Source organism: Boleophthalmus pectinirostris, unplaced genomic scaffold (assembly GCF_026225935.1).
Source record: "Boleophthalmus pectinirostris isolate CB_2022bp ecotype Guang Dong unplaced genomic scaffold, ASM2622593v1 HiC_scaffold_19, whole genome shotgun sequence".
Lineage (NCBI taxonomy): Eukaryota > Metazoa > Chordata > Actinopteri > Gobiiformes > Gobiidae > Boleophthalmus > Boleophthalmus pectinirostris.
In genome coordinates this window covers 38427061-38451547 of record NW_026571140.1, presented here as the reverse complement: position 1 = coordinate 38451547, position 24487 = coordinate 38427061, and the positions used below count along the sequence as shown (strand labels likewise).

General features: G+C 42.6%; 1 protein-coding gene across 1 annotated transcript in view; it reads right to left on the bottom strand.

Annotated features, from left to right (window-relative positions):
* The window catches only part of lrp4 (low density lipoprotein receptor-related protein 4), a 369462-nt gene extending 348173 nt beyond the window's left edge, over window positions 1-21289 (bottom strand). Inside the window, 1 exon segment of the mRNA XM_055154780.1 lies at window positions 20887-21289. Coding sequence (XP_055010755.1) covers window positions 20887-20950 — 64 coding nt within the window. The 5' untranslated portion in view covers window positions 20951-21289.
* Window positions 21290-24487: the final 3198 nt, after the last annotated feature.

Sequence of the window (24487 nt, the reverse complement as noted above, 5' to 3'; positions counted from 1 at the left end):
TTGATTATAGTTTTGTGACTGAATGGAAGAGTGTAAAAGTGCACAATATAACTTTACTGAAAACAGTGTCTCCATGGAGATTTTATAGTTTTACATGGCCAAGTTACACGTCAGATCTGTGCAGAGGTGCTCACGCTGATGGTGAAAATGACCTGACCGTGTGTCTGTCCCAAACTGCACTCAGAAGACGACAACTGCACAAGAGTTCACTCAAAAACAACAATTTTAAGGCTGCAACGAACAAAAAATGATTCTCTTCTGATTGCAAAAGACCTGTGAATGTGATCGATTTACACAGAAAAGTGACTGGAAACAATGCATTTCTACAAAGGCAGATTAAATTCCTGAATATTGATCTGCTCTACTGTTGTCTCATATAAGTCTTGAAAATCTAAAAGAAAATAAGTCACCAAATACAATTTTGTCAACCAATTTTTGACACAATACACCAGGGGTCCAGAGGGCAATAATCATTTTTACCATGTGAGAAAAAGGAAATATTGTGGAGGACCTCAATTCTGCATAATATTAATTGTATTTTTTTATAAAAAGTAGTAAACCACTAAACTGGTTTAGTCCTAGTTTAGTGCAGGTTTAGACCTGATTTAGTCAAGGTTTAGTCCAGGTTTAGCCCAGGTATAGTCCTAGTTTAGACCAGGTTTAGTCCAGGTTTATTTCTAGTTTAGTCCAGGTTTAGACCTGGGTTAGACCTGGGTTAGACCTGGTGTAGACCAGGTTTAGACCTGATTTAGTCCAGGTCTAGTCCAGGTCTAGTCCAGGTCTAGTCCTGGTTTAGTCCTGGTTTAGTCCTGGTTTAGTCCTGGTTTAGTCCTGGTTTAGACCTGGTTTAGACCTGGGTTAGACCTGGGTTAGTTCTGGTGTAGACCTGATTTAGTCCTGATTTAGTCCAGGTCTAGTCCAGGTCTAGTCCAGGTCTAGTCCAGGTCCTGGTTTAGTCCACCTGGTTTAGTCCTGGTTTAGTCCTGGTTTAGACCTGGTTTAGTCCTGGTTTAGTCCTGGTTTACTGGTTTACCTGGTTTAGTCCTGGTTTAGTCCTGGTTTACCTGGACCTGGTTTAGTCCTGGTTTAGTCCTGGTTTAGTCCTGGTTTAGTCCTGGTTTAGTCCTGGTTTAGTCCTGGTTTAGTCCTGGTTTACTGAGGTTTACAAAAAAAACACCTCTAAAATAAAGTAATAATAAAATAATGCCGCTTTAGTCCATGTATGAGGTAAAATGATAAATGTTTATTTTATATTTCCAAATGATCTTAAATGGGCCCATGAGCTGAACAAGGCCCAGGTCTGACACAGACCGAGACTAAACCACTAAAGAACGACACTCTTACAAGTTACATTCACTTGAGGTTAATCTTTAGTTTTACCCCCCCCCCCGCTCCACATGAAGAAGAGCTGTTTGACCCCCACACTCACAGACCCACACCCCCCAGGGCACAGCTCAGAGGGGAGGGGATGGGGGGGGGGACAAACCTTTACAGCACCGTCCCTGCGAAAACCTCCACATCACAAACACAATCACAACAGCAGCAGCAGCAGCAGCAGCAGCAGCGGCCGGAGGGCATTTCACAACGACGTGGGGTCTGGGCCAATAACACACAACAAACCAGAGGAAGCAGCTCCAGATGACACCGTTTGTAAGACTTTCGAGGACACAGACGTTACTGGAGAACTGGTGAAGATTTACTCACGTAGATACTCATTTAAAACAGGCAAAATTGTGCAAAAAAGTAGATAAAAAGTTCAGAAAAACGTGTGTTGTATGAATCTATGAAGCAGGTTGGGGTGGGGGATGGGAGCTGAGACACTAAACCTGAAACCACTGTAACGTTTGAGCAACACTAAAAGGAAAATGCATGTTTAGAAGTTACATTTTCTGAAATTAAATATTCAGTAACGTAAAATTCAACTTGTCTTTGTAAATGAATGAAGAGTCACCGTCACCGCAGTGTATTGGAGATTAAGATTAGACTACGCGTACCCTGTTTATTTTTATTTTTTTATTCATAATTTTGTATTTATTTATTTTACAAAACATAAGCAAACATTTAGAATAGTTCGTGCAATTCTACGGAAGTTCCAGAATCTTCCTTGGCTTATAAAAGGAGCAACAGATAGAAAATACAAAACCAAATCCAAAATTCAAAGTACTTATTATTATTATTATTATTATTATTAATAATAATAATAATAATAAATAACAAATAATAAAATAATAATAATAATGACAAAAAAAAAAAATAAATAAAATAATAATAATTAATAATAAAAATAAATAATAAAAAAAAAAAAATAATAATAAAATAATACTACTAATAAAATAATACTAATAATAATAGTAATAATAATAAAAAAATGTAAATAAAAAATAAAATAATAAAAATAAAATAATAATAATGACAAAAAATTAAACAATAAAAAAAAATAAAATAAAATAATAATAATAATAATGACAAAATAAAAAATAAATAAATAAAATAAAATAATAATAATTAAATAATAAAAATAAAATAATAAAAAAATAAAAAAAAATAATAAAATAATACTAATAATAAAATAATAATAATAATAATAGTAATAATAATGACAAAAAATGTAAATAAAAAAATAAATAATAATAATAATGACAAAAATTAAAACGATAAAAAAAAAAAATAATAATAATAAAATAAAATAATAATAATAATAAATAAATTATATATTATTATTATTATTATTATTATTATTATTATTATTATTTCTGGACATTAATAAATAGTTTTCTGTAAGTGCAGATCATTGACAGATAGAGTGTGTGAGGTGTTGTGGAGCCGGTGGCAGCAGCTGTCACACAGTCTGTGCACGACGCAGCCAAATGTGACATTATGATTCAAGCCCGGACAAAAACACACGAGAGGAAGAAGAGAAGGAGGAGCAGAAGAAGAAGAGGACATCAGCAACTGTTCAGAAGAGAGGGGAGAGAAGAGGGAGGAGAGGGAGAAAGAGAAGACATCAGCAACTGTTGAGAAGAGAGAGGAGAGGGAGGAGAGAAAGAGGAATGGAGGGAGACAATATCAGCAACTGTTAAGAGGAGGAAGGAAAGAGAGAGGGTGGAGAGGAAGAGAAAGAGAGAGGAGAGAGTGAAAGAGAAGACATCAGCAACTGTTGAGAAGAGAGAGGGAGAGAGAGGAGAGGAGAGAGGAGAGAGGAGAGAGGACAGGGAGAGAGAGAGAGGAGAAGGAAAGAGAGGAAGAGAGAGGAAGAGGAGAAGGGGAGAGAGGAAGAGGAGAGGGAGAGAAAGAGGAGAGAGAGAAGACATCAGCAACTGGTAAGAGTGAAGAGAGGGAGAGAGAGAGAGAGGGAGGGAGACAATATCAGCAACTGTTAAGAAGAGAGAGAGAGAGAGAGAAAGAGAAGAGAGGGAGCAGAGGGAGAAGGAGACGACATCAGCAAGTGTTCGGAAGAGAGGGAAGAGAGGGAGAGAAGGGGGGGAGAGACAGAGAGAGACAGAATCAGTGACTAATTATGAGGAAGAGAAAGAGAGAGAGAGGGGGATGGAAGGAGGGACGGAGGGAGCGATAAAGATGACATCAGCAACTGTTTAGAAAAGCGAGTGAGGAGAGGGAAAAAGCGAGAGAGAGAGAGAGAAGACATCAACTGTTCAGAAAAGAAAGAGGGAGGGAAGAGGGAGAGAGAGAGAGACAAAAAGACAGACAGAGAAGGAGAATGAAAACAGTTCAGAGGAGAGAGAGAGGGGTTTAGAGAGAGAGAATTTAAAGAGCGTGAAGAAGAGGGAGAGATGGAGAGAGAGAGACAGCGAAGGGGAGAAAGAGGGAAGAAAGAACGAAAGAGAGAGAGAGAGAGCTTCAGCGACGGTTCAGAAGAGAGTGGGAGAGAGGAAGAGAGTGACACAAAGACAAAAAAAAAAAAAAAATCATCAGGAACTGTTCTAAGGAGAGTCAGAAGACAAAAAAGAAGAGAAAAAGAGAATGATGAGGGAGAGAAAGAGCATTAACCGCTGTCGAGAGAAAGAAAGAGATAGAAAGAGAGAGGGATAGAGGAGTGGAGGAGCAGCTGTGTCCCTGTGTGTGTGTGTGTCTGTGATCAGCTGTTGTGACACACTGACTCATGCTCCTTTTATAAGACAAACACACGGCTCCGGAATGTCACTACTGCGGAACATTTAACACCGACTCCCAGCGGCTCAGCGAATGTCTCACCCGCATCTTCGCCCCCTGTTCATAAAGCTCACAAAGACATCAAGATTACTTTTAAGAAGAATAATCGAGGCTTTAAAATCGGAATAAACCAACACTGACTCTGGAATCAAGTTTAATTCCGAATAATCGTGTTTACATTAGGAATTGAGCGTTTACGTGGTCGTTTTAAAGCGGAATTAATTTGTATTCAGAATTAAATCGACATCACGTGACCACTCACGATTTGTCAAAACTACGGATGTAACGATATCAAAATTTCTTCCAATCCAAGTTTATTTGTGTAGCACATTTTATAAACAAGACAGTTTCCAAAGTGCTTCACATAAAACAAGTAAAACATTAAAATAATAATAATAATCTGCAGAATTATACTCCAACCGTGAGGAAACTAACAGATAAATAAATAAAAAATGAAACAAAAATAATAAAATCAATACATAATAAAAAAAAATAAAAAAAAAAATAAAATAAAATAAAATAAAATTAAAATTAAATTAAAAATAAAAAAAAATAATAAAAAAATTAAAAACACTTTATAATAACTACACCTTACTTAGCCTTAATAAAGCATGAACAAAGACTTAATTAATAATGAACAAAGATTTAATTAATAATGATTCATGCTTAGTAAATGCTTAATAAAGCATAATTAGTCTTCAGATAACAGCTGCCTGAATTATCATTGCATTGCATTATAAGTAAATCATTCTCTCATAGTTTACTAATGATTAATAAATGCTCAAATAGTTAGTTCATGAGTAATTAAGTATGAAATAATTATGAATAACTATTTACAGCACAGGCAAATTAAGTACAAGTGCTAATTAAGGCAGTATTTAAGTAGTTACAAAATGTGAATCATTATTAATTAAGCCTTTGTTCATTATTAATTAAGCCTTTGTTCATGCTTTATTAAGGCTAAATAAGATGTAGTTATTATAAAATGTTACAAATTAAATTAAATTAAATTAAATTAAATTACATCTCTTGATATGATATTATCACAATATGCATCTCACGGTACGATATTTATTATGATATTTTGGAGACGCTGATATACTTGTAGATGGGACACTTTTTTGCTTTTAAAATACCTTAACAAGTTTTTGGTGTGAATCATTACCATAAATAAATACCGTATAAAACATATTTCTTCATGTTGTCTACACTGAAATGAATCATGGGATATGTAGTCCCCAGTGCAAGCTGTTGCTACTATAAAAAATGCATTTAAGACAGGGGTGTCAAACATACGGCCCGGGGGCTGGATCCGGCCCTCCAAGACCTTTAATCTGGCCCTCGTCTGATTTTCTACTAAAATATTTTAATTATATTTTCTATTAAAATATTGATAATTTTCTGTGGTGTTTATCACAGCAGAGTCTCCAGCGTCTCTGTACGTGGCCCCTCCCACCAGAGCAGCACAAATGAAGACTTGTCTCTTTCCAAACGCTCTTAAAGGACGATCGTTTTGACTGTTGACCAAAATGTCCAAAATGAGAAAAGTGGAGCCGAGTGCAGGATTTTACAACAAAAATTGACTTATTCTTTCAGGTTGTTCATAATGTTATAATATTTTGTAATATTAAAAAAGATTTCTGTAATAGATTTGCGTTTCTCTGCACAAATATTTGAACTTATTGTTATTTTTGGGGTTTATATGACATGAGTTTTCTGATCCGGCCCCTTTGGGATCAAAGTCGGTTGGATACGGCCCCCGGACCAAAATGAGCTTGACACCCCTGATTTAAGCAAAGAAACTTGTAATTCGATATATTGTGACAGTCCACGATATTATTGTGAGACTTTTGACGATACGATATCACGATATTTCAGTTATTGTTACATCTCTTAGTCAAAACTGTCAGGTATGAAAACAAACTCTTGGTCTAAAAAAAAATGCAATTCCTGAACCTTGAACAAAGCTTTAACCTTTATCACAACACGACTTTAATTCAGAGTGAAATGAAAACCAAAATCACGTGGTCTTTTCTTTAACACGGCGAGTTTAATTTATGCGTCGAACTTGTGTAATTATCGGAGGTGTACGGAGGGAAATGCCGCTCTTTTGTCCGCTCTGACGGTTTTATAATGAAACGAGCGGAGCCCAAAACGAATCTATCACGTCCCATTTCCCGACGTAAACATTTCACGTTTCCATGGCGTCGGTAACGCGGCAACGGCGTTTGACGGAGACGAGAGGAAACTGGTGAAGAGCCAAAAAAAAATAAATAAAAAATGACGAGAGACGAAACACAAGAAGAAGATGGAGAGATGGAGACGGAGATGAGGAGGAGAGAGCTTTGTGGCTGGAACAAGTGAGTAATCAAAACGACAAGAACCCCGCTGTGGAGAGAGAGAGAGACGTGATAGAGTGATAAATACATGAAAGAAGAGAGGAGGAGAGAGAGGGGGGTAGAGAGAGATACAAGATAGATTGATAAATGTGTAAAAGAGGGAAATGGAGAGAGACAGAGAGAGGATAGAGCGATAAATGCATGAAGGAAGAGAGGAGGAGAGAGATACAAGATAGACTGATAACTGTATGAAAAGAGAGAGTGAGGAGAGAGACGGAGGAAGAGAGAGAAAGAGAGAGGATAGAGTGATAAATGTATGAAAGAGAGGAGGAGGAGGGAGGGGGAAAAGAGAGAGACGCGGGAAAAGAATGATAACTGTATGAAAGAGAAGAGAGAGGGAGGGAGAGAGAGAGAAAGAGACGGGGCAGAGTGATAGATACATGAGAGAGAAGAGGAGAGAGAGGGAGGAAGAGAGAGAAAGAGATGGGATGGACTGATAAATGCATGAAAGAGGAGAGGAGGAGAGAGACTAAGGAAGAGAGACAAAAACAACGGGATAGACTGAAAAATACATGAAAGAGGAGAGGAGGGAGAGAGAGAGAAAGACAGGATAGACTGATAAATACATGAAGGGAGGAGAGGAATGGAGAGAGAGATGGAGGAAGAGAGAGAAACAAGATAGAGTGATAAATACATGAAAGAGGAGAGGAGGAGAGAGAGAGAGAAAGACAGGATAGACTGATAAAAGCATGAAAGAAGAGGGGAGGAGAGAGGGGGAGAGAGAGATACAGGAATAGACTGATAACTGTGTGAAAGAGAGGAGAGAGAGAGGAGAAAAAGAGACAGAGAGGAGAGAGAGAGAGAGAGAGATACATGATCGAGAGGAAGAGGAAAGGAGAGAGAGAGAGATACAGAATAGACTGATATCTGTATGAAAGAGAGGAAAGGGGAGAGAGATAACTGTATGAAAGAGAGGAGAGAGGGAGGAAGGGGGAAGAGAGAGATACAGGATAGATGGAGGGAGAGAAAAACAGGATAGACTGATAAATACATGAAAAGGAGGAGGAGAGAGAGAGGGAGGAAGAGAGAGAGACAGGATAGACTGATAACTGTATGAAAGAGGAGAGGAGAAGAGGCAAGAGAGAGAGGGAAGGAGAGGGGGGAAGAGAGAGACAAGACAGACTGATAACTGTAGCGAGAGAGAAGAGAGAGAGAGAGAGGATAGACTGATAACTGACATGACAGCGGAGTGGAGGAGAGAGAGGGAGGGATGAGAGAGAGAAGAAGGGAGAGAGAGAGAGAGAGAGACATAATAAACTGATAAATACATGAAGGGGGAAGAGAGAAGACGGGACAGACTGATGAAACTGTACGAAAAGGGAGAGAGGAGGAGAGAGAGAGACAGGACGGACTGATAAAAACATGAAGAAGAGGAGGAGAGAGGAGAGAGACGGAGAGAGAGAGACAGGACGGACTGATAACTGCATGACAGAGGAGTGGAGGAGAGAGAAAGACGGGATAGACTGATAAATACATGAAAGAGGAGAAGTAGAACAGAGGGATGGGGGAAAGACAAGACATGATAGACTCATAACTGTATGAAAAAGGAGAGCGAGAGGAAGAGAGAAAGAGTGAGAGGGAGAGAGGTACGGGGTACACTGATAAAAGAGAGAAAGGGTGAGGGGGTGAGGAAAAGAGAGAGAGAGATACAGGACAGACTGATGACTGTACGAAAGAGGAGAGAGGAGTCGAGAGGGAGAGAGGGAGGTAGATTGGAAAAAAAGTGAAAGAGGGACAGGGAATAGGGGAAGATGGAGAGCAAAAGAACGAGTGAAAGTGTGTAGAGAGAGAGAGAGGGGAGGAGGAGGAGGAGGAGGAGTAGAAACAGAATTATCTATCGAGCGTTATCGAGTTGACATTTGGAGGCGACCGTCTCCCGGTGACATTTGGGGCCGGTCACAATCTGCTCCTTCTGTTTCACGTCCAAACAACGGCCCCGGGGACAGAGCACGGACAGGACGAGGAGGAGGACGGGGAGAGAGGGATCAGAGGAGGAGGAGGAGGAGGAGGAGGAGGAGGAGAGGAGGAGGAGGGACGGGAGGGAGAGAGGGAGGAGGAGAGAGGAATCAGAGGAGGAGAGAGGAATCAGGGACACACAACGGGAAGACGAGGAGGGAGAGGAGGAGACAAGGATCAGGACACAGGAGGAGACGAGGAGGGAGAGGAGGAGACAAGGATCAGGACATAGAGGAGGAGACGAGGAGGGAGGGCAGAAGGAGAGGAGGAGGAGAGAGGGACCAGGGACACACAAGAGGGAGACAAGGAGGGAGAGGAGGAAGAGAGGAGAGAGGATCAAGACATCAGGGAGGAGGAAAGAGGGATCAGGACACAGAGAAGGATAGAGGAAGAGAGGGATCAGGGACACAGAGGAGGAGACAAGGACGGAGAGGAGGAGACAAGGACGGAGAGGAGGAGACAAGGAGGGAGAGGAGGAGAGAGGGATTAGGACACAGGAGGAGACGAGAACAGAGAGCAGAAGGAAAGGAGAGAGGGGATAAGGGACTCACAATGAGGAGACAAGGCGGGAGAGGAGGAGACAAGGAGGGAGAGGAGGAGGAGGAAACAAGGAGGGAGAGGAGGAGAGGAGGAGGGAGGAGGAGAGGAGGAGGGAGAGGAGGAGGAGAGAGGAGGGAGAGGAGGGAGGAGGGGAGGAGAGGGAGAGGGAAGGAGGAGAGAGGAGGGAGAGGAGGGAGAGGAGAGGAGAGGAAGAGGAGACAAAGGAGGAGGAGAGGAGACAAGGAGGGAGAGGAAGAGGAGACAAGGAGGGAGAGGAAGAGGAGACAAGGAGGGAGAGGAGGAGAAAACAAGGAGGGAGAGGAGGAGACAAGGAGGGAGAGGAGGAGACAACAAGGAGGGAGAGGAGGAGAAAACAAGGAGGGAAAGGAGGAGAAAACAAGGAGGGAGAGGAGGAGAAAGGGATCAGGACATAGAGGAGGAGACAAGGAGGGAGGGCAGAAGGAGAGGAGGAGGAGAGAGGGACCAGGAACACACAAGAGGGAGACAAGGAGGGAGAGGAGGAAGAGAGGATCAAGACATCAGGGAGGAGGAAAGAGGGATCAGGACACAGAGAAGGATAGAGGAAGAGAGGGATCAGGGACACAGAGGAGGAGACAAGGACGGAGAGGAGGAGACAAGGACGGAGAGGAGGAGACAAGGAGGGAGAGGAGGAGAGAGGGATTAGGACACAGGAGGAGACGAGAACAGAGAGCAGAAGGAAAGGAGAGAGGGGATAAGGGACTCACAATGAGGAGACAAGGCGGGAGAGGAGGAGACAAGGAGGGAGAGGAGGAGGAGGAAACAAGGAGGGAGAGGAGGAGGAGACAAGGAGGGAGAGGAGGAGGAGACGAGGAGGGAGAGGAGGAGGAGACGAGGAGGGAGAGGAGGAGGAGACGAGGAGGGAGAGGAAGAGGAGACAAGGAGGGAGAGGAGGAGGAGACAAGGAGGGAGAGGAAGAGGAGACAAGGAGGGAGAGGAAGAGGAGACAGGAGAGGAGGGAGAGGAAGAGGGACAAAGAGGAGAGGAGGAAGAGGAGACAAGGAGGGAGAGGAAGAGGAGACAAGGAGGGAGAGGAGAGGAGGAGAGAAGACAAGGAGGGAAGGAGAAGAGGAGGAGACAAGGAGGGAGAGGAGGAGACAAGGAGAGAGAGGAGGAGACAAGGAGAGAGAGGAGGAGACAAGGAGGGAGAGGAGGAGAGGAGGAGGGAGGAGGAGGAGGGAGAGACAAGGAGGGAGAGGAGAGAAGAGGACAGGAGGGAGAGGAGGAGACAAGAGGAGGGGAGGAGGAGACAAGGAGGGAGAGGAGGAGGAGACAGAGGAGAGAGGAGGGAGAGGAGGAGACAAGGAGGGAGAGAGAGACGAGGAGACAGGAGGGAGGGAGGAGAGAGGAGAGAGACAAGGAGGAGAGAGGAGGAGACAAGGAGGGAGAGGAGGAGACAAGGAGGGAGAGGAGGAGGAGAACAAGGAGGGAGAGGAGGAGACAAAGAGGGCGAGGAGGAAACAAGGAGGGAGAGGAGGAGGAGAGAGGGAGGAGGAGACAAGGAGGGAGAGGAGGAGGAGAGGAGGAGACAAGGTGGGAGAGGAGGAGACAAGGAGGGAGAGGAGGAGAGAGGGATCAGGACACCGGAGGAGACGAGGAGGGAGAGGAGGAGAAAACAAGGAGTGAGAGGAGGAAACAAGGAGGAAATAAGGAGGGAGAAGAGGAGAGAGGGATCAGGGACACAGAGAAGGAGATAAAGAGGGAGGAGGAAGAGGACAAGAGGAGATGACGAGATTAGAGAGGAGGAGGAGAAGAGGAAAGGAGACGAGGGAGAGCAGGAGGAGAGAGGGATCAGGACACAGAGAGGCCAAGGAAGGAACGAAAAGGAAGGAAGGAGAGAGGAGAAGAGAAGGAGGAAGAGGACGAGTGGAGCTCAACAACAACAACCTGAAATCCCGCCAAGTTAAAATCACTTGAATTCACGACACGTTACGCTGATTTGAGTAAATTTCACATGATAAATCAAATCAAGTCTTTTTGAAACCGAAACAGGGAAACTACGCCTCGTTACGCTGAAGAAAAAAGAAAAAACAACAACTCTCTCGCGCACAAACGCAGTCGTCAAGCGAAATCTACAGAAATCAAGTGAAATCGTCTTAATTCTTGTCGTTTGAATTCACGTAGATTTACTTTTTGCAGTGAAACGGAGAGAAAACGAGGAGATAGAAAGAGAGAAAAAGAGAAAAAAGAGGACGGCAGAGGGATCCAATTAGATCTCGAGATGAGTCAAAATCAAAATCTAAACCACAATTTGAACGCGGGCAATTATCAAATCACAAAAACGGCAATTATTTACATCACATCGCTTCCTTTTTTAGACAACAAAATATCCGCTTTTATCCGGTTTTATTCCGTTGACGACGCGATAAAACCTCAGTTCAGATTTCAGCTTTTAGGACATGTCAAAAAAAACCAAAATAAATCCAGTATCGGGTCTACGTCTCTCTCGGGTCGGGGGTTTACTCATGAATATTGTAGTGTTTTTTGACATGGTTTTGCACTATTGATTACACACAATCCACTTTACGCAACGGTAAATTATTTAAAGAGCGACGTTCAAAAGCGCGTTTGTTTGGACCGAAAACGAAGGGTGAACGCGGCACGAGGACGACGACGCGCTGGGAAAGAACGTGAAAGTGTTTGTGTGGAAAATTAAAGTCTAACGCGGAAGGTTTGTCATAGGTGAGGTCTGTTTCAACCAGGACTGAACCAGGACTGAACCAGGACTGAGCCAGGACTGAACCAGGACTGAACCAAGACTGAACCAAGACTAAACCAGGGAACCAGGACTGAACCAGGACTGAACCAGGACTGAACAGACTGACTGAACCAGGACTGAACCAAGACTGAACCAAGACTAAACCAGGACTAAACCAGGACTGAACCAGGACTGAACCAGGACTGAACCAGGACTGAACCAGGACTGAACCAGGACTGAACCAAGACTGAACCAAGACTAAACCAGGACTAAACCAGGACTGAACCAGGACTGAACCAGGACTGAACCAGGACTGAACTAGGACTACTAAACCAGGACTGAAACCAGGACTGAACCAGGACTGAACCAGACTGAACCAGGACTAAACCAGGACTGAACCAGACTGAACTAGGAACTAAACCAGGACTGAACCAGGAACTGAAAACCAGGACTGAACCAGGACTGAACTAGGACTAAACCAGGACTGAAACCAGGACTGAACCAGGACTGAACCAGGACTGAACCAAGGACTGACTGAACCAGGACTGAACCAGGACTAAACCAGGACTGAACCAGGACTGAACCAGGACTGAACCAGGACTGAACCAGGACTGAACCAAGGACTGAACCAGACTGATTGAACCAGGACTGAACCAGGACTGAACTAGGACTAAAACCAGGACTGAACCAGGACTGAACTGACTGACAGGACTGAACCAGGACTGAACCAGGACTGAACCAGGACTGAACCAGACTGACTGAAACCAGGACTGAACCAGGACTGAACCAGGACTGAACAGGACTGAACCAGGACTGAACCAGGGACTGAACCAGGACTGAACCAGGACTGAACCAGGACTGAACCAGGACTAACGACTTCCGGGCCAGGACTAAAGTCCTGGGTTCCGACCTCAGTCCTGTTTAGACCTAGTTTAGACCTAGTTTAGACCTGGTACAGTCCCAGTTTAGACCTGGTTTAGTCCTGGAACAGTCCTGGAACAGTCCTGGAACAGTCCTGGAACAGTCCTGGTTTCGACCCAGTTTAGTCCTGGTTTAGACCCGGTACAGTCCTGGTTATGAATCGGTTTAATCCTAGTTTTCGACCTGGTTTAGTCCTAGTTTAGTCCCGGTTTTAGTCCTGGTTTTAATCCTAGTTTTCGACCTGGTTTAGTCCTAGTTTAGACCCGGTTTAGTCCTGGGTTTAGTCCTGGGTTTAGTCCTGGTTTTAGTCCTGGTTTTAGTCCTGGTTTTAGTCCTGGTTTTAGTCCTGGTTTTAGTCCTGGTTTTCAGCCCTGGTTTAGTCCTGGTTTAGTCCTGGTTTAGTCCTGGTTTCAGTCCTGGTTCAGTCCTGGTTTAGTCCTGGTTTTAGTCCTGGTTTAGTCCTGGTTCAGTCCTGGTTTGACCTACTGATGTTCAGTGACGTTAAAAGTTGGAAATTACTGTTGCAAAAATCGTGTATAAATGCACTTTAATAAAAAAAAAGAAATTCCATGAGGTTATAGATGACAGATCATAAACAATACAAAAGGTACAACATTTCCACAGAAACAAGCAGCTTTCCTCTAGGCCAAGTAAGAGTCAGGTCTGTGGAGAAGCAAGCACGGCACACTCAATTTTTAAATAACATTTCGGCAAAAAAAGCCTTCGTCAGATATTTTTCTTACGACTCATATCTGACGTTTTTTGAAAATAATTTTAAAAAAAGCTTAAGTTTTGCTGTTTCTTACATTTGCACGTCTACAAGAACTTTGGTGTGAGTTTTGTTTCATTTGTGGAGAAGAAACTCCACTCAAAGTTTTTCAGTGCAATAAACAAAACCAAAATGAATAAAAAATACGCTTTGTTTTTGTCGATATTTTGACTAAAAAGTTTCAAACTGCGGCTTTAAAGTCAAAATCGAGTCGCGATACTAAACTTTCTGACAACACTGCTGAACCCTTCAATTACTCAGTTTTATTAGGTCAATATTTAACCCCATAAAAGAAAAAAACTACACTTTAAAACTCGCCGCTTCCCGTTAGCGTCCCGTTAGCTTCCTGTTAGCGTCGTTAGCCGTGATGCGCGTCGCGGCGAAGTGTCCCCCCCCCCGCTGAACGTTTCGACTCAGAAGCGGCAGCGGGACCCGACATTCCTCCGGCCGTGTCCCGACGCGCCGTAAATACAAGGTGTCGGAAACAACACGGGGCAAAAGGGTGACGCAAATAACCCGCAGGAGGGCATTACGAGCGCCGCTGCTGCCCCCGGAGGCGACGAGGACGCGACGAGAGGATGTGGGGGCCGGACTCGACAACGACCCGGTAACTGACGGAGAAATAAAACGGGTTTATACACAAAGAGACGAGAGGTAAAAGTAAAGAGACCAGGTTTACAGAAATCAAAAACTGGGACTTTTCTGGTTTGTGGTGGTTGGTAAAAATAAAATAGTTACACACTCCCGGTTTTAGTCCCGGTTTTAGTCCCGGTTTTAGTCCTAGTTTTAGTCCCGGTTTTAGTCCCGGTTTTAGTCCCGGTTTTAGTCCCGGTTTTAGTCCCGGTTTAGTCCCGGTTTTAGTCCCGGTTTTAGTCCCGGTTTTAGTCCCGGTTTTAGTCCCTAGTTTAGACCTAGTTTAGACCTAGTTTAGATCTATCTTAGATCTAGCTTAGACCTGGTTTAGATCTAGTTCAGACCTGGTTTAAGTCCTGGTTTAGATCTAGTTCAGACCTGGTTTAAGTCCTGGTTTAGATCTATCTTAGACCTGGTTTTAGTCCTGGTTTAGATCTAGTTCAGACCTGGTTTTAGTCCTGGTTTAGATCTAGTTCAGACCTGGTTTAGTCCTGGTTTAGATCTATCTTAGACCTGATTTTAGTCCTGGTTTAGATCTAGTTCAGACCTGGTTTTTAGTCCTGGTTTAGATCTAGTTCAGACCTGGTTTTAGTCCTGGTTTAGATCTATCTTAGACCTGATTTTAGTCCTGGTTTAGATCTAGTTCAGACCTGGTTTTAGTCCTGATTTAGTCCTAGGTTTAGACCTGTTTTTAGTCCTGATTTAGTCCTGGTTTAGATCTTTTAGTCTGGTTTAGTCCTGGTTTAGACCTGCTTTTAGTCCTGGTTTAGATCTGGTTTAGACCTGGTTTTAGTCCTGTTTAGTCCTGGTTTAGACCTGCTTTTAGTCCTGATTTAGTCCTGGTTTAGACCTGCTTTTAGTCCTGATTTAGTCCTGGTTTAGACCTGCTTTTAGTCCTGATTTAGTCCTTTTAGCTTTTAGTCCTGATTTAGTCCTGGTTTAGACCTGCTTTTAGTCCTGATTTAGTCCTGGTTTAGACCTGCTTTTAGTCCTGGCAATGAGTGGAATTACCGAAAAAAAAATAAATAAATAAATAAATAAATAAAAATAAAAATAATGTGAAAACAGGAAAATACCGCCGTGTAAAAAAAAAAAAAATAAAAAATAAAAATCGCTCCTTTCCCGCCGTAAATAAATGACCCATGTTGCGGTTTTTGGTCCCGACACAGAAGCAGTAGCGACGCTCTGCTGATGTGGGATCCTGCGAAGTACAAATACAATTATAAGATAAGACAGACAGGAAAAGTGATTCATCTTAATAAGTTTGGCTCCGTTTCAGCGAGCGTCTCTCCAACAAAAACACCGGGCGCAGGTCACAGGAAAACATCTGCATCGTCACGCTTCATGTCCTTTCACGATCTCGTAGAGTTTGAAGCGTCGATATTACGTCGTTCTCTGGTTTATGTTTTAACGTCGTTTCCCTCGTCACAAACGGACCCCGAGTCGAGTTTTGCTGCTGCTTCGTTCGAGCGCGAAACACGACTGGAATTGGATTACAGTTACTTTGTTGAAATACACGGATTACACGGCGGGATTTTCCTCTTTTCACATTATTTTTGTTTTTTTTTTTTTTTTTATTTTTTTGGGAATTCCACTCATTGCTGGAAACTAAACCAGGTCTAAACCAGGACTAAGATAGATCTAATCCAGGACTAAAACCAGGTCTAAAATAGATCTAAACCAGGACTAAAACCAGGTCTAAAATAGATCTAATCCAGGACTAAAACCAGGTCTAAGATAGATCTAAACCAGGACTAAAACCAGGTCTAAGATAGATCTAAACCAGGACTAAAACCAGGTCTAAAATAGATCTAAACCAGGACTAAAACCAGGTCTAAGATAGATCTAAACCAGGTCTAAGATAGATCTAAACCAGGACTAAGATAGATCTAAACCAGGTCTAAGATAGATCTAAACCAGGTCTAAAACCAGGTCTAAAAATAGATCTAAACCAGGACTAAAACCAGGTCTAAATAGATCTAAACCAGGTCTAAACTAGATCTAAACCAGGACTAAAACCAGGTCTAAGATAGATCTAAACCATGTCTAAATCAGGTCTAAAACCAGGTCTAAAACCAGGTCTAAACCAGAACTAAAACCAGGTCTAAACTAGATCTAAACTAGATCTAAACCAGGACTAAAACCAGGTCTAAGGTAGGTCTAAAACCAGGTCTAAACCAGAACTAAAACCAGGTCTAAACCAGAACTAAAACCAGGTCTAAACCAGAACTAAAACCAGGTCTAAAACCAGGTCTAAAACCAGAAATCTAAACCAGGTCTAACTAGATCTAACTAGATCTAAACCAGGTCTAAAACCAGGTCTAAAACCAGAAATAAAACCAGGTCTAAACTAGATCTAAACTAGATCTAAACCAGGACTAAAACCAGGTCTAAACCAGAACTAAAACCAGGTCTAAACCAGAACTAAAACCAGGTCTAAACCAGAACTAAAACCAGGTCTAAACTAGATCTAAACTAGATCTAAAAACCAGGTCTAAAACCAGGTCTAAACCAGAACTAAACCAGAACTAAACTAAAACCAGGACTAAAACCAGGTCTAAACCAGAACTAAAACCAGGTCTAAAACCTAAAACCAGAAGAAATAAAACCAGGTCTAAACTAGATCTAAACTAGATCTAAACCAGGACTAAAACCAGGTCTAAGGTAGGTCTAAAACCAGGTCTAAACCAGAACTAAAACCAGGTCTAAACCAGAACTAAAACCAGGTCTAAACCAGGACTAAAACCAGGTCTAAACCAGATCTAAACTAGATCTAAACCAGGACTAAAACGAGGTCTAAACCGGAACTAAAACCAGGTCTAAGATAGGTCTAAATCCAGGTCTAAAACCAGGTCTAAAACCAGGTCTAAAACCAGGTCTAAACTACATCTAAACCAGGACTAAAACTAGGTCCAAACCAGAACTAAAACCAGGACTAAAACAGGATTTAACAGGACTAAATCCTGCTGCGTGGACGTGTCTCCTCGTCTTCTATCAATAATATGTTTAATACAGTTACAGTATCCGAGTCTTTGCTTCTCTACAGCAAATCAATTAATCCAAAGTAATCAGATTACATTACTCACTTTAAGTAATTTAATGGATTACATTACAAACTACATGTTGGTGTATGTAATCTGTAATCTGTAGGGGATTACATTTTAAAAGTCACCTTCCCAACACTGCACATGGATTACAGATCATAAAAGTGGATTTTTTTGTGTAATATCGGACTTTTAAAAGACGCAAAAAGCCGCAATTAATTTGTAAAAAGCAAAAATAAAAGAGTAGTTTGCGTTTCTCAAGAGGAGAATATGATTGTAAAAGCTTGAATCTGTCACAAATCTTGGCACAAAACGATAGTAAAAAGAGATCAATACTTATTTGTGAACAGAGACACAATTTTCATTATGAGAAAAAATAAAATAACACACAGGCCATTGTGGAGAATTTCAATCCAGAGTAAAAGTCTGTCGGGCCTCGAGCCAAAAACCATCCAAGTCAAACCGCTCGAAATGTACTGTTTTAAAGACGCACTGTGTAACCTGTCTGGCGGAGGGTCTGTCACCTGCTCGTTTCCATGGAGATGGGTCTAGAATGTTCCACAGTGTGTCCATAAATCTAGGAGTCTTAAGGAATCTCCATGGAGTCTTGCAAAACTTGAAAAATACAGGTTTGATTTGTGGAAAGTGAGGATGTTTTTTTTTTTAAAGATTTTGTCGAACTCAAACTCACAGAGGCTAAAACTAAAAACTGGGACTAAGACTAAGTTCAGACTGTAGGACTTAACGCTCAGTTTCTGATCTAAACCAGGACTAAACCAGGTCTAAACCAGGTCTAAACCAGGACTAAACCAGGACTAAACCAGGACTAAACCAGGTCTAAACCAGGACAAAACCAGGTCTAAACCAGGACAAAACCAGGTCTAAACCAGGTCTAACCAGGACTAAACCAGGACTAAACCAGGACTAAACCAGGAAAAAAACAGGTCTAAACCAGGACTAAACCAGGACTAAACCAGGTCTAAACCAGGACTAAACCAGGTAAACCAGGTCTAAACCAGGACAAAACCAGGTCTAAACCAGGAAAAAAACAGGACTAAACCAGGACTAAACCAGGTCTAAACCAGGTCTAAACCAGGACAAAACCAGGTCTAAACCAGGACTAAACCAGGACTAAACCAGGACAAAACCAGGTCCAAAACCAGGACAAAACCAGGAACTAAAACCAGGACTAAACAGGACTAAAACCAGACTAAACCAGGACTAAACCAGGTCTAAACAGGACTAAACCAGGTCTAAACCAGGACTAAACCAGGACTAAACAGGACAAAACCAGGACAAACCAGGACAAAACCAGGACTAAAACCAGGACTAAAACCAGGACTAAAACCAGAACTAAAACCAGGACTAAACCAGGTCTAAACCAGACTAAACCAGGACTAAAACCAGGACTAAACCAGGACTAAACCAGGACAAAACCAGGTCTAAACCAGGACTAATCCAGGTCTAAACCAGGACAAAACCAGGTCTAAACCAGGACAAAACCAGGTCTAAACCAGGACAAAACCAGGTCTAAACCAGGTCTAAACCAGGACTAATCCAGGTCTAAACCAGGACTAAACCAGGTCTAAACCAGGACTAAAAACCAGGACTAAACCAGGTCTAAACCAGACTAAACCAGGTCTAAACCAGGAAAAACCAGGTCTAAACCAGGACAAAACCAGGTCTAAACCAGGACAAAACCAGGTCTAAACCAGGACTAAACCAGGACTAATCCAGGTCTAAACCAGGACTAAACCAGGTCTAAACCAGGTCTAAACCAGGACTAAAAACCAGGACAAAACCAGGTCTAAACCAGGACAAAACCAGGACTAAAACCAGGACTAAACCAGGTCTAAACCAGGACTAAACCAGGTCTAAACCAGGACTAAACCAGGACTAAACCAGGACAAAACCAGGTCTAAACCAGGACTAAACCAGGTCTAAACCAGGACAAAACCAGGAAAAACTAAACCAGGTCTAAACCAGAACTAAACCAGGACAAAACCAGGACTAAACCAGGACTAAACCAGGACAAAACCAGGTCTAAACCAGGACTAATCCAGGTCTAAACCAGGACAAAACCAGGACAAAACCAGGACTAAACCAGGTCTAAACCAGGACTAAACCAGGACTAAACCAGGACTAAACCAGGACTAAACCAGGACTAAAACCAGGACTAAACCAGGTCTAAACCAGGACAAAACCAGGACAAAACCAGGGCTAAACCAGGGCTAAAACTAGGACTAAACCAGGATTTAACCAGGACTAAAAGGACAGTAAACAAAAGTCTGTTCATGGAGACTTGGGCTCAGACAATTTGAAGAAAACAAACAAGAATTTTCAGGATGTGGTTGATACATTCATGTCATTTAAAAAAAAAAGCATGACAATATCAAGTAATCCAAAGTATTCAGATTACATTACTCACTTTAAGTAATTTAACAGATTCCATTACAAACTACATTTTGTTGTATGTAATCTGTAATCTGTAGGGGATTATATTTTAAAAGTCACCTTCCCAACACTGTGGGCCAATGACTCGAGACTCGACTTATTTGACTTGGGACTCGACTCGGACTTGAGGTCAAAGACTTGAGACTTGCAGCAACAACAACAACAACTTGGTCCCACTTCTGGCGGACCACAAAAGTGACACGGTGCATCTTTAATCAAATAAATGGCACAACTAACTTTTAATAAAAAAAAAAAAAATAAAAAAAAACATGTAGTGACCCCCAAACGAAATCAACTGCCATGGCAACACAAATCCACGTTTTTTGTCTCAGAAAATAACAAAATAAAGCTCAAACCACTATCGATTTCCTCACGTCATTGATTTACTTGGACAAAAACGTGACCAAAAACGCACAGAAACACCAAAAAAAAAAAAAAAAAAAAAAAAAAAAAAACGCGTGACTTTTTGACTTTTCCTGACAGCTGGAAGTGTCCGGATGAACCCAAAACACGCAGAAATCCCCGTATCAAACCCCGCAATCCTCCCACAACACGCAGAGGTGGATCTAAAGCTTACCACTTTGATCCTCACCAAAAAAAAAACGCGTGCGCCTACATGCACCGGCGCGGCACCTATCTTGTTATAATAGCCTTAATCAAACATTTTTTACAAATCCGTACGCCCCGTGAACACCGCACGGCATAAAAAAAAAACAACACTGCTAAATCAAAGTGGCAGGTGAGTCCGTGTCTAACACCTGCGAGCTCGTAAAACCCTCGTGTATCTGTGACAAATACATGAAACGTGATCTGCGCGAAATCATGTCACGTAAAGCGCCGTGCAAAACTTGAAAATCCCGTGCGTAAAAAGTCTTCCGTACGGCTTGTGTGTGCGTGCGCGCGTGTGCGTGTGCGTGTGTGTGTGTGTTTGCCTCCGATCCCAAAGCTTTACTTAGCCCTGGAATAGCACATGCCAACAGCGAATACATTGTAGTAAATATAGCATGGCATAGTTCAAAAATACTCCACTCGCCTCGCCGCGTGAGAGGGGCGCGCGTTGCACAGCGTACAAAAACGCTCAAAACCGTGGAAAATGTAAGTGACCCGGGCTAAAACGCAACCCGGGGTCCAATTAAGAGGACTAAATAAGCCTTTATAACGAGGTGGACGTGCCGAGGGGGCGCGTGGAAACCGATGCGCGGCGAGGAAACTGCGGAAAAACAGCGTGAAAAGTGGAGTTCGGGAGGCGGATTTTGCCTTTACCTGGAGCGTAGTGGAGCAGCGAAGTTACCAGGACGGAGCTCCAAAACACCGAGGCAGGCTGCATCTTGTTGTACCCGCTCTCTCTCTCTCTCTCTCGGGGGGCTTCCCTTTTTTATCCACAGTCGGTCCTTCTCCTCGGGCGTCCTCTCCGCGTCCTTTTTCCCCCGAGTTATAAATCACAAAAGCGAACGCATCAAACCAAGTCAATCCACTTCTTCTTGCTTTTTTCCTCTTTTTTTTCTTTTTTTTTCTAGCTTCCCAGCACCATGACTTTTTGATGCTTTTTACAGTCTCATTGAGCTCCGAGGCTCCACCGACTGCCTCCTCTTTGCTGGTGCCCCGACAATAACGCCTCAAAACCGGGATTAAAAAGTTAACTCTGGCCGGAGCAGCGCCGCTTCGCTCTCCAACATGTTGTGCTCTACTTCTCTGCGCCGTAGCCACCAAAAAGGGGCTGTGGGCCGAACCAAAACGAGAAACGGGGGTGTCCGCAAGTTTATCCGTCGTAATTCTTTACAAACGTCCTCGCTTTTTCACATTTCTATCTCAAAACTCTCACTTTCACGTCGCGTTTCTCGATTTATTCACAGTTTCGAGTACGTTCGGCTTTGTGTACAGATTTTATTTTACGCACCGGGACCCGAAACGCCCCCATTTCGTAAGAATGAAGCGAGCACGTTCGGCGTTCCCGTTGTGTCATCCCTTAACTTAGAGCGTCTCTTTTAAACGAGGCTGGCGGTCTGCAGATGATAGAGGATAAATGAAAAGCATGTGGAGCCGTGCGTGAGCTGCGTAAGCATGTTTCTACCAGCAGGGGCATTCATTTGGACTGTTTATTGCGCGCGGAGTCGGGGTTAAATAAGGAAAATGGAAATGATGTGATGTGACGTGGGGGGATATGGAAAAAAAAGTGGGAAGCTGCAGTTATTATTGTTACGTTTGCAGTAGAAAAGTTTGTAGTTTGTTGTGTTGGGTTAAAACACCTGTCCTACACAGTGTCGGGAGTAACAGATTACATGTACCGGAGTTAAGTAATCAGAGTACAAATTATGAGTAACTGTATTCAGTTACAGTTACAGTTTCAGTGAGTGGTAATTGGATTACAGTTACTTGGTTGAAATAAATGGATTACACAGAGGAGTTTTCCTGTTTTCACATTTTGGGCTAAATCCCTTTTTTTTTTTTTTTTTTTTCTTTCGTAATTTCATTCATTGCCGGACACTAAACCAGGTCCAAAACCAGGTCTAAACAAGGTCTAAACCAGGACTAAACCAGGACTAAACCAGGACTAAAACCAGGTCTAAACAAGGTCTAAACCAGGACTAAAACCAGGTCTAAACAAGGTCTAAACCAAGACTAAAAAAGGAGTAAAACCAGGTCTAAACCAGGTCCAAACCAGGTCTAAAACCAGATCTAAACAAGGTCTAAACCAGGACTAAAACCAGGTCTAAACAAGGTCTAAACCAGGAGGTCTAAAACCAGGTCTAAACCAAGGTCTAAACCAGGACTAAAACCAGGACTAAAAACCAGGTCTACTAAACAGGTCTAAAAACAAGGTCTAAACCAGGACTAAAACCAGGTCTGTCTAAACCAAGGAGGTCTAAACCAGGACTAAAACCAGGTCTAAACAAGGTCTAAACCAGGAGTAAAACCAGGTCTAAACCAGGTCCAAACCAGGTCTAAAACCAGATCTAAACAAGGTCTAAACCAGGACTAAACCAGGACTAAAACCAGGTCTAAACCAGGTCCAAACCAGGTCTACAACCAGATCTAAACCAGGACCAAAACTAGGTCTAAACTCTGTCTCAAACAGGATTTAACAGGACTAAATCCTGCTGTGTAGACAGTGTCTCCTCTTCTTCTATCAATAATATTTTTAATTTGGTTCAGTAAAGTTTGGGCTTTTTTATTTTCTTTTAGCAGATAAAACTTCTTATGTCACGATTTCCTCGTCTTTGCTTCTTTACAGCAAATCAAGTAATCCAAAGTATTCAGATTACATTACTCACTTTAAGTAATTTACTGGATTACGTTACAAACTACATTTTGGGGTGTGTAATCTGTAATCTGTAGGGGAATATGTTTTAAAAGTCACCTTCCCAACACTGTTCACTGATCTTACTTGTAACAGGTAGGGTCAGTTACAGGAGATGGAGATCCATAATTTTAATGCCACACAGTGGAACATTCACATCAGCAGATTTTCTTCTTTTATTAAGCCGTTTTAGATTAATTAATCAATTAAATAATCATTGCATTTATACAGCGCCTTTCAAGATACCCAAAGTGCTTTACAGATCATTATTCATTCAATCTGCACTCAGTGGCAGTAAGTTACTGTTGTAGCCACAGCTGCCCTGGGGCAGACTGATGAAGCAAGGCCGACAAACTGCACCACTGGCTCCTCTGAGCACCACCAACACTCACACAAACCACTTTCTTACTAGGCAATGTGGGTAAAGTAATAATAATAATCATGCATCAGTTTTATATAGTTCTTTTTTGGACACTCAAAGACGCTTTACAGAGCAAAGTGTCTTGCTTAAGGACACGACAACAGTTTTTGCCACTAGCCCTGTGGCACCTGATTTTCCCAGTGGTCTCCCGTCCAAGTACAAACCAGACCCGTCTTCACTTAGCTTCTGAGATCTGACAAGATCCGGCATTGACAAGTCGATATGTCCACAATATCTGCAATATACAATTTAAAAGATGCACTGTGTAACTTTTCTGGTGGAGCGTCTGTCCTCTGCCCGTCTCCATGGAGATGTTCCGGTGTAGCATTACACATATCCATCTTGCATTTACTCAATTTATTGACTTAAAAACTTACATTGCCTCTCCACAGATCTGACATCTAAGGCTACGTTCAGACTGCAGGGCTTAACGCTCAATTCAGATTTTTTTGTGAAATCCGATGTTTTTTCGAGGTCGTTCACATTTCCAATTAAATGTGACTTCTATGTGACTCCAGTGTGAACAGTAAACGGCCCGAAAGTGTCCCACATGTGACACTGGAGACACGACGACGTCAACCGCAGCGAGCGTCTCTGTGTTTACGGAAGTTGTCCAAACATGGACGCAGCATCGAGCACCTGGAGATTTTAAAGTTCCTCTCGTACAGGAGCCAGAACATGAACAACTTACTTGTTTTAAGGAGGAGATTGAGAAGGAGAAGGACGAGGTTTTTTGTGGGACAGCGGCAGCGACGTCCGTTGAAAGGAACGTGTGGATGTGGAGACGGAGCCAAGAGTGGTGAGTGGTGATGTGCTTCACTTCAGTGACACAGAGTTCATTAACAATTTTCACCGACTTCAGTGCAGAATAGTGACGTTTGTGTCTTGTTGATAACGTGTAGGTGGATGAATGCACCTTGACCGTTCAGACTGAAGTCACATGTCAAAAGATCAGATATGTATCGGTTTCAGGAGCACATATCCAAGTGTCCTGGGTCACATTTGAAAAAATCGGATCTGTGTCGTTCAGACTGTCATTAAAAGATCAGATACAGGAACATAGGGGCCAAAAAATCGGACTTGGGTCACTTGAGGCTGCAGTCTGAACGCAGCCTAACTTGACCCTGTGGTGTCACCGCCTGTGG